The following is a 10835-nucleotide window of genomic DNA, read 5'->3' as shown; positions in this document are numbered from 1 at the left end:
TCCTTGCCAGTGATTTCTAAACGTTGCTTAAGGAAGGATCTCAGTGCGATTTCCAGCTTAGACTCATAGCTTTAAAGCTAATCCTAATTTTATTAAATCTTTCCACAGCCCATCCCTTATTTATCTTTATCTTTTCCAGCTTATGATCTAAGGCCCTTTCTTTCCTCTGTTCCTCTTTCGGTCTCATTGTTAATTACAGCTCAGCACTTGAGAGGACTGTTAATCTGTCAGGGGAGGTTTTTATTGCTGCTCTGCTGCCATCCCATTATACCATTATTATAGTTGCGGGTGCAGGCCTATAATTGCTGTAAGTAGAAGGAAAAGGTAGGAGAGACTCAGGCTGCCTCCAGGCTTTTGGTCAGGGCAAACCCCCCCCGCGTCATCGTTTGCTCTGGCAACGTTTCTAAAAGTGATAACGACGCCTGCAAACAAAAAGACTCCTGTTCCAACCTGACTGCTGCACCGTCTCCCAGAAACGATTGAAAATACATTTAATATGTCTGCGGAATCGCTTTCAGTATTCTTGACAATACAAGACACACCGTGGGGCATCGCAGATCACTGGAGCCCGCCCAGGTGTGTGTGCTGCAATGTGAGGCATAGAAAAAAATATAGACTTCCTCAAAAACAACTTCTAGCCCGCCTGCTTTTTTCTGCTCCTTTTCCTCAAAGCCAAATATAGACAGGCCACTGCCACGTCATCTGGCCCTCAGAACTTTCCTGAGGGCAAGATGGGGTTCAGAGCCTGCCTCTTGTTCAGGGAGCCTCATTCATTTTAGCATGTCTGTAATATAAGTGAATCCAAATTTTTCCACAAAAACCTAAAACAATTTTGGCTAGTCGTGGAAATCAGGACAGTTTTATTGAAAAAAAAAAAAAGAACAAACCCAAACAGTTACAAAAATAAATACAGATAAAACCACTGGGGGGGGGGGGGGGTTTCTCTCGGGAAAACATTTCCATCTGTTCAAATCATTGTTCCTCCATTGGCAGCTTCAGACGCTAAGATGTCATAACAGCAATCAACCAAACAGTGTGGCCTGTTTACTCAGGGCATCAACTTCAAGTCCAGCCTCTATGAATACACAAAACAATATAGTGACAGCTCGGGGGGAGGCTGTGCTTGAGTCTAAACCTCGTCGTCATTCAGCAGCATGTTGGGGATTCCTCTGGAGATCGGGAACTCTCGTCCGGATTCAGGGCACCGCAGACAGCCCTCGATCACCTCCACCTGAAACACACACACAGGCGGTAAGAGGTCAACTCTAGATGTCACCATAGTTTGAAATACACTGTATGACCACAAGTATTAGACACCCCCGATCTGTTGTAGCCCAAACCTTTCAGTTCCAATTAAAGAGGCCCCATTATGCTTTTTGGTTTTCCCTTTCCTGTAGTGTGTTATAAAAGTCCAGCACTCCAGGTTTCATAATAATGGTAAAGTGCTGTCTGTGATTTTAAATCCAATACGTGTCAACATCTGCAAATATCTCCTCACTGTGCGTTAGTTGTCACTTCTGTGGGTGCAGGATAAGCCTTGGCTCCAGAGAAAGTGACTCGGAGTCCCTCTTCCAGACAGGACAGGGGACATTAAATACCTACTCTTTCTCCAGAATGACTGACTCCACCTTTAATAGGCTGTAGTTAAGCTGAGGTACCCAGACTTTTACAAGCACCTTTTAGCATTCTGCATAACATGAAATCAGTGAGGCCACTAGCTGAATCTTAATAAGAGGGTTATCCATATTTCTATCTTATTATTAGCTTGATATAATACGTGATCACAGTTGTACGTAAGGTACCTTTATTCTATTTTCATGTTTTTTAAGAGCATGAGGTCTTGTTTGTCTAGTGCCATACAGTCCTGCAAATGGCTTCACACCATTCCTACCATCTACAGGTGGCAGAGATGAACCAAGAAACGGAGCAATACGTGTAGAAAAGGCACAAAAACATTAAAGTGAAATATGGAGGACTGGAAAAACATATTCATAAAACCGTTTTGCTGATGTTTTATGAGGCAGGAAATGCTTTCAGCACATTTTTTTTAAACCTCAACGATTTACACAATGGGTTTTGTTGAGTTACTTTTGTTTAAAAACAACTTTTTTCAACAGTTTGGGGAAACCGCTTTTCTGTTTCAACATGACAAGGCACAAAGCCAGGACCACACTGAAATACATGTCTGAGTTTGGTGTGGATGAAGTTGACTGGTCTGCATCTCAAACTCATAACATAACTCCTCAGAGAAGAACTGGAACCAGAGGTGGACTTCACAGATGCTCACGTGGCTGAATGGAAGAAAACCTCTGCACCCAGGATCCCAAACATGTAGAAAACCTCTGCAGAGCAGTTGAGGATGTCATGGCAACACAAAGCGGCAATAATAGAGCTGATTGGGAGGTGGAGCAGGTTTCACACTAATCACAGGGCTGACATAGCGCTCTCCGGCTCCTCCATCACAATCAGTGAGAGAGTGTTCAAACAATAGTATGAAGCGCTGAGTGCCTTAACATGGGTCGGTTATTTGGCATTTAGTATTTTGGTGCCTGTGTTTCATCTCAACATAAATGGCTTCTAAAACAAGACACTGGACAGGAAACAACCACATGAAAGCTCTGCTGCTAATTGCTATAGCCAGTAATAGAAACAGGAAGTGAAGTGCCAACTCTATCTTCCTATGTTACTGTGTGAGAGTACTATAAACAATTCCCTAACCTTACCTTTAAAAATGGGTTCAGGCTTATAAAAATGTGTATGGTTAAAAAATATTTGAATTAAAGATCCATAACAACTTGTGAAGTTAAACATTTCCCCCAAAACAAGACCTTTGTATCCATGGAGAAAATGTATACTTGATAATTGTTGATGGACAGATAATTAAAAATAATTTCATTATCAATTAGTCATACAATGTTTTTAACATTCTCAGGCTGTAAATCCTGTGATGTGAGGATCTGCTGGTTTTCTCTGTATCATATCAATGTCTACATATCTTTGGGGTTCGAACGGTTGGTCAGAGAAGAAAAGACACCTGATGATGTCTACAAATCCTTTATCACTACACCAAAAGATAAACCAAGTAATCAAGAAAATAGGCAGATTAATTACAAATTAAAGTTGTATGTCTAGGCCCTAAAAACCTTCAAGTGCATCTTGTTATTACATACTGTGGTGATAAGCACCATTACTGTTTCTTACCTCTAAAAGCACTCTGTGCACTTTCTTCAGAAACTCTTCGTTTTTCTCGTACTCTGGCACCAGCTCAACCGGCAGGTCTTGCCGATGACCCAACTAAAGAGGGAAAGAGAAGTGTTACGGCCCGTCTACACTACAGCCATCGAAAAATGGCTTTCAACGCTTCGCCCATTCACTTGAATGGGGTGACGTAGAAGATTTTTAATCTTCGCCGAACTGCATTGTGGGGAGCATGGCATGGCTTTGCAAGCATCACGAGCATCTATCGGCATCAAAAGTTGAACAATGTTCAACTTTTTAGGCTCGATGCTTGGCATCAGCCAATCAAATCCCGTTTATGCAATTCCCGCCAGTACAAGCACTAGCCAATCAAACCGCGTGTATGCTGATACCGCAGGTCTTGACTATTTTCCATATGTCATAAAATGGAGGATAAATTAATCATTGCCGTGGCAAGTGTCCCAGTCCTGTATGACTGTACTCTTTTCACCTACCGGGACCTAAACCGGAGGAACCAGGCATGGCGGGAGGTGGCAGAGACAGTTGGTGAAATTGGTAGGTTTTCAACTGTTTGGGGAGTTTATATCCAGTTTACTTCGTTGAAGAAGCGGGCTTTTTTTTGCTTTGTATGCCGGGGGCGGGCGGGAGATTCCTGATTGGTTGTTGGTCGGGAGAAATCGCCAAGCCTCAGACACGCCCAGCTTCAAGATTTTTTGATGCCTGTAGTGTAGACGGGCCGTTACAACTAGTCAGTGGTAAATAAATTAGTGGATGCTAATGGGTGGCAAAAGACACCATTACATATACTCCACTTACTGGTTAACAAACCACAAACAAAATCAAAACATTGACACTATATTCAACACTCTGGTATACTTTTTTAACCCTTCCTTCATCTTCATCAATCCCCTGGACCACTGCTGTTGACACAGTCCAGCATTTTATTTGCTTTTTTCTATACTGATTGATATGTGTGTGTACCTAAATCAGGGAAGAATCTGAATATTACACAATAGGTTTTTTTGTTGGTTTTTGATTTGATGGACTTTTCAAATAATGTATTTTCTTAAAGAGAGAGATACTTAGCAGCTTTTAAGCCCTTTCTTTGTCTCTCTGGAGTGCACTCGGGTATTCATGTTTTAAATGTATCTGAGAGATATTAAAAATAATGGGAGTCTGGCACACCTCGTCTGCAGCCTGAACCAGAGCGCTCCACTCCAGCTTGGGGATCATCCGGCTGACAAACTGAGGGTTGAAATCCACCTCATTCACCTTCACCTCTGTAGCCTGCACAAAGGAGACATCAGGAGGAGAAACAACACATTAGAAGTGCACACACACACACACACACACACACACACACACACCTGATAGATTACTCTACAGGGCCGGTTAGTTTGAGATTTCCCATACGTTATATTCCTTAAATGTAAAACAGGTACATCTTATTGTCACATGTGTAATTTACACACTTGAGGCAGTGGCTTTAAAAAAAATTGACATTATGGGTGTTTTTGAGGGCAGTATAATTCATGTTTTACAATTAAAGTTTAGAAACTCAAACTAAATGGCTGAGATATATATGAAGGACTTATAAAGCAAAAAGTGTCGGGGGTTGTTGTCATTTTATTTGGTTGTTGCTTCTGTTAACATTTGTTAATAGAGAAGTTCCCTTTATATTATTAAGCTACCTCTATTTGGCTTATTATTAAACGTCACAATTAAAAAATAATCAAACAAACAGCTACCACATGTTTAATGACAAAGTATCAGGAGCGTTCAAGTTAAATCATAAACACAACAGGGCATCATTAGACTGTGATGCGTTCAGTCAGTAGTGTTAGCATTAGCAACTTAGCTAACTGTCGGTTTACCTTGATGAGCAGCGGGTATCCTTTAGTGACTCCCTTCACGTGAGATGTCAACATGTTGTGCGTGAGTAGCTTCATGTTCACAAACAGCTGTCACCGATTCAAATGTATGTTTTCAGGTAAATGGGCACTGAAGTCTATCGACTACGTTTAGAATAATCACGCTGCTTGGTTTACATGCGGACCGGAAGTTCCACTGGTGCATCGCTGAAAACCTTCCCCGAGCTCCCCTACCGTTAGTTCCTCGTTGTGGCAGGTATATAGATATTTTTTTTGTACTAAAGCCTTTTTGCATTGATTTAGAAAGTTATTAAATTAAATGATCATAGAATAATATTACAAAATTATCAAAAAATGCTCATAGATTGCATTCTAAGCCAAGATATTGTTTACATTCCACCATAACCAGTATCCGTTTTTATTTAGCCATCCCCAATACGCAAGACACTATACTTCAAATTCTCCTGATTTGCCTTTCATATTTTGAATGAACTATTTGACTTCCTTACCATTAATGCATGACCTGCACATTTCAGTTGCTTTATATTTAGATGCTGCATTTTTAATATTCGTCTTTTGTCTTTAATATATCAGTACATTTCTCTTGTGTAAAAAATAGGCTATGTAAAATTATTTTTGAGAAACATACATGAGGGGGTCCTTGGTATATTCCTCTATCTATATGGCGCTGGTCTATTCTCTATTTCATAAGGGGCCCTGGATGAAAAACCAAATGAGAAACCTGCACCCTTAAATGTATTCCTTTTTTTCTTTGGTAATATTTACAATTATCACGGGCAAACTATTATTACAATTGTTTCCTCAAGTTAGATCAGCAAAAATGTCAGACAAAGATGGCGTTCCTTTTTTATACTCAAATTTTTTATTTTTTTGTATTAATTTTGTATACTCCTCATCTTTGTATTATACAGGTCATTCATACCGTTTATGATATCGTAAATAGTAATTACACACAAGAGGTGTAACAAGCATCAACCCGTCACCTTCACAGACGTGCATAATGCGCGCACACAAACACACACTCATTCTCACCCACTGACACACACACACACACACACACACCAACACACTCAAACAGGGACACCTATCCCTTACACTGAATAAACAAAAAAGATAAAAATGTAAAACTTTTTTAAACCACAAAACCCCCAATTTCTTGTATCCTCAATCGTCACCAGATTCACATCCTTTTAACTCTTGTTTTAAAAACGAGTATGACAATACTTTATGCTTTAACAGAATAAAAAAAAAGAAAAGAGAAACATAAAAAATGCAGGAAGGCAATTAAAGGAGAGGGCGAAGCAACGCTGAAGAGTTGGTTAATCCAGACACCAGTTTTTAAATTCCATTAAATAATGGAAACAAGAAGCACAAATGAGCTGCAAGGCAGAAGGAAAAACCACTGGCTGACATCTGGACTGCGAGTTACAGAGAGCTGAAACTTTACTTTGAAAAGCTTTAAATTAGTTTAATGTGCTACAGAGTTTAGAGGCTTCATGTGATCTGTATCTCTGTTCAGTCGGGAAACATGTTCTCAGTCAGGTATGTGTCCATGTGAGCCAGTGTGTGTTGTACGCAAATCGTAGCAGGGAGGGTGCAGGTTTTGGGAAGGCAACACAAACTAGTTAAAAAGGGCACTGCAAGCTTTATGGCACAATTAACAACACTGAGAGAAGCAGTGGGGCCAAATCTGAACAAATGATGTGGTATAAGTCAGAGGGAAAAGCATCTGCAGACATCTGGAAGGTGTTAGCAAAGGACACTTCATTAGGATGTCACACAATCTCCACTATGAGAATCACTGGACAACAAGTAGACCAAAGGGCGGGTTACATCATGTGCCAGCTCAACACATCAAAATAAAGTAAACTGTTCTCAGCTAGTCAGTGGTGAATTATAATAAAAAGTGATTTCCGGAATAAGTTCAACTTCTTCCTCCAACTTATACTAGATAATGGAAGAAAGAGAAATCGTGCCAGAAATCACTTATTTCATTTAAAATACAAACAGTTTCAACAGCACAGTTCAAAGTACATGATGTGCCCACAATCTGTGTCTTACTTATGAACAAGCAAACCTTGAGAGTGTTGATTAAAAATGAAACCAGTTGAGTGACGGTGATATGTTTTCACAGACAGTAGGAGAATCTACTGACCTGTGTATAACAGAGGAACATGAGGATAGCTCTTACAAAACGAATTGTTTATATCTGGTGAGTCCATGTAAGATGGAGCCAAATGAAACACTGGTAACTGCAGTAGTTGTTAGTCGTTGCTTGGTTTTTGCATTAGAGCGAACACTGACTCTCATTAGTCCATACACACATGCAAATACGCATTCAAACCGTGGATTCGCTCCCTTAGCTAGAACCTCCCCAAATCAGATTCTCTCACACACAAACACACACTCTCTCACACAGAAAAACAAAGAAGTTTTCATCATTCTTGGCCGTCGGTGCGCCACTTCAGGAAGTCCTCCTTCCGGGCGTCTGGTTTGATCTGGTTCCTCATGCCACCGAGCAGATTGGAGGTTGCTTCAGAGGCCACTATTAAAGGTCGGACCACGGTGGGCGGGATCTGCCGCAGGACGCCACCCACAGCGCCGGGCAGACCCTTCTGTTCGTGGCCGCGGGATGCTACATCGCACAAGGTCTGAGCCGTGTCAATCACTCCCTGGAGAACAGCGAGACAGAAGTCAAAATATTTAGTGTTTCAGTACATTGACGTACATAAACATGAGGAAAAAGTTCTCATGTCTCAAAATAAATATCCATGCAAAGATAAGAAATGTGGTTGTATCTGGCCAAGAAATCTCTTTCTTCAGGAGAAATCTAGTTGAAGCAATCTGGTTTCTCTAACCCCTAGCCCTGTTTATGTAAATGAATTGTTTGTATAAGAAGATAATTAAATAGAATGGAAAGTGAGAAAGTGAATACGCTGAAAGACGAGCATGTGACTGCTTATTTTTGGATCCTCTGTTCTCTAAAAGTTTCCATAATCATATTTGAAGGGAACATTTGGGTACGCACCTCTCTGACGGTGTCGTAGGCCTTGGCCACGCCCTCTCGCAGGTCTGCGGGCTGAGCGGCTCTGCGGGGCCGGCTGGAGGGGGCCCGGCCCTCTGTGATGGCAAAGCGGTTCAGGGGGGGAGTGGGAGACAGGATGTCGTACACCGTCTCTGCTGTGGCCTGTAGGAGAAGCACACAGAAATAAAATACTTGCGTATTCCAAAAGAAAAACTGAACCCAAACAAAACTGCCTGGTTAAAAGTTTAGTTATAGTTATAACAGCAGCAATTTGATTATGGCCATAACTATACAGTTCTCCAATCATGTATTTGGTAGCTACATACTTTTGTCCCATTACACCTGGCACTAAAGAAACTAATAAAAACAACATTTTGAAAACCTAAAGCTAAAATAAGCAGACACAACAAAACTAAAATGTTTGTTCTAAAATAAAAATAAAATAAAGATTCTAAGCCATTTTAACTGCATGTTTCATATCTAGCACCAACGCAACTCTGGTTTCCATTGTTGACCTGCACTAAACCTCCTCTCAGTGCGAGTACCTGTATGGCCTGCACCAGCCTGTTGCTGAGCTCCAGAGCAGCTGAAGCTGTGGACGTCCCGAAGGAGGCTGCCCCCCTCTGGAGACCTCGGATAATACGCCCGTCCTTCCTGTACTGCTCTATGGGCAACCAGAACAGATCCCTCACTCCGTGGACTGGAGGAACACAAAGAGATGGAAGAGAATTAACCAAGAGGTAAAACATGATAACAAAGTGTAAAGCTGACACTGTGTACAGCAGCGTGTTTGAGGCAGTATCGACTCACACAGCTGTACCACTGAGTGCATGGGACCCACTCCTCCCAGAATGCCCGGCAGCTGATTCTTCCTGATGTCCGTCAGCCACTCAGTGACGGCGTACTGGATCACTTTATCCACACCGAGGAGACTGCAAAGGGTTGAAGGAGAAAGATTCAAACTAAATATGCCCCTTTAAAAAATTGTACTAGATGCAAAATATAACAATTATTTATACAGAAAAATAAAAAGGAAGCTTGGTAACAGGGTTGTCCTTCACTTGATCCTATTTTAAATAGAATACCTTAACTAAATACATTTTAAAATAATTAATAATTAAAATAATTTCTAATTTAAGGCTTGATAATGTCCGTCCTTTCTATAGAGTAATTTTTAGTCTGTGAATATTTTTGACATAACAGTGCAATACACTTTTGACCTAACGCAGGCTGAGAACTACATGTTTGTGAAGGTCTGCAGTTTCTGTAGATATTGTGTTTTTGTCTGGTGTGTTTTTGGTATATCAATGGAGTATGTATTTGTACCCGTGTCTGCAGCAGAGCCTCTTCAGCTTCAGCTCAGAGCAGTTCAACTGGGCAAGACCAATCAGGATTCCTGCAAACGTTCCCTGTGAAGCAAAGAGCAGGTCAGAAAATAAAGATAGCGTGGACAATTATTTTCCTCATCAAATACTCACAAATCCTAAAGATGTCTTTAAGGCAGTTTGAGTGACCTCTCACCTGTTCAATGACAACATGTTTGCCTTGATAGTCAAGCCAGATAGGCACTTCGGAGGTGAATCGAAACTCCCTGAAAATGGCAGAGGATAAAAAAATCGATGTTTGGACAACAGGTTGTTGATTCGCACAAACAAGCTCTATTTCTTAAAACACACCACCTTTTCCCCTTTATTTAAAAAAAAAAACTGAATCAGACTTTCTTCGAGCCTTTGGGTGTACGGTGTTTACGTACCGGAAGTAGATGGGCTGGTCGGAGGAGGAGGTGGAGCCGGCAGAGGAGGAGCTCTGCTCGCTGAAGGTGGTTTCAACAGACGCTGAGAGGTCAGGTCCCAGACCAGCCTCCGCCTCCTCAGGGGCCTTCTGGGAGGGGTCTGCTTTCACTGAAAAATAAATGGTGAGGAAATAAAAAAAAACAAACATATTTATTGGAGCATTTCTTATTTCATATAGAATCCAACCAATAAAAAATGTTCTGCAGACAGTGAAAAACATATTGCTGCAGTGATGATAAGCAGTGAGCAGCAAGGAATTAAAACATCATCAGAAGAGGCTCACCTTCGGATGCAGGGTCCACAGGCAGGTAAGGGTTAACATAGGAAGCTAGACTGCTGAAAAAGTCTTTCAGGAAAAACAGTGCGTCCTGGACAGGGGGGGGGACGGGGGGGGGGGACGGACGACAGGTAGATTAGTTACAACTGAAAATCAATACTTTTATTGGTAGAATATATAGTTTAAGATCACGTTTTCTCCAATGCTGTTCTAATGTCATAATAAATGCCTGTGAAGTTTTTCATTGCCATATCTACACTGAAGCTAATGTGCAGATGACAATAAAGCCTTGAATGAATTGAAATGCTTGTAAAAATGAAATTTACTTAATTTTCAAAAAAAAAGCAACATTTCAGGTTCTACTCGGACACGTTTGGGTGTCATGGCGTCAGTAGTCTCAGGAGCAGCTGTTACCTGGTCGATGTTAAGACGTAGAGGCAGCAGGCTGATCCGAAGACAGCACTCCGGTCCACCGAGGCCAGACTCTGGACAGACCTGCAGGGCCTTCACCGTCAGCTGCAAGAAGTAAATGCACAATCAATATCATAGGATCAAATCATTTCAATAGGAAAGTATCTGATATTCCATGAGCTTCAAATCAGTCCCTCTGACCTCAACCCCCCCGCCCCCCCCCCCCTCCCCCCTCTCTC

The 10835-nt window shown here is 41.4% G+C and overlaps 2 protein-coding genes across 3 annotated transcripts in view; both read right to left on the bottom strand.

Moving 5' to 3' along the window:
• Positions 1-904: 904 nt before the first annotated feature.
• trmt112 (tRNA methyltransferase activator subunit 11-2) lies at positions 905-5309 on the bottom strand. The gene is made up of 4 exons (XM_079672861.1): positions 5073-5309; positions 4384-4485; positions 3202-3294; positions 905-1231 (listed from the first exon to the last, which is right to left on the bottom strand). The coding sequence occupies exons 1-4, from the start codon at positions 5145-5147 to the stop codon at positions 1130-1132; spliced, it is 372 nt and encodes a 123-aa protein (XP_079528987.1). The 5' UTR covers positions 5148-5309; the 3' UTR covers positions 905-1129.
• A 620-nt stretch (positions 5310-5929) lies between these two features.
• atg2a (autophagy related 2A) overlaps positions 5930-10835 on the bottom strand; it is a 27550-nt gene continuing 22644 nt past the window's right edge. For both annotated transcript variants that reach the window (XM_079667978.1, XM_079667977.1), the window contains exons 34-42: positions 10600-10701; positions 10192-10276; positions 9869-10016; positions 9637-9706; positions 9442-9524; positions 8926-9047; positions 8661-8815; positions 8119-8277; positions 5930-7762 (exon numbers count right to left, since the gene is read on the bottom strand). In XM_079667978.1, the coding sequence (XP_079524104.1) occupies positions 7529-7762; positions 8119-8277; positions 8661-8815; positions 8926-9047; positions 9442-9524; positions 9637-9706; positions 9869-10016; positions 10192-10276; positions 10600-10701 (1158 nt within the window). In that variant the 3' untranslated portion in view covers positions 5930-7528. The remainder of the gene's footprint in view (positions 7763-8118; positions 8278-8660; positions 8816-8925; positions 9048-9441; positions 9525-9636; positions 9707-9868; positions 10017-10191; positions 10277-10599; positions 10702-10835) is intronic.

Source organism: Notothenia rossii (assembly GCF_949606895.1).
Source record: "Notothenia rossii genome assembly, chromosome: 3".
Taxonomy (NCBI): Eukaryota; Metazoa; Chordata; class Actinopteri; order Perciformes; family Nototheniidae; genus Notothenia; species Notothenia rossii.
This window is presented reverse-complemented; position numbering and strand designations above follow the sequence as displayed.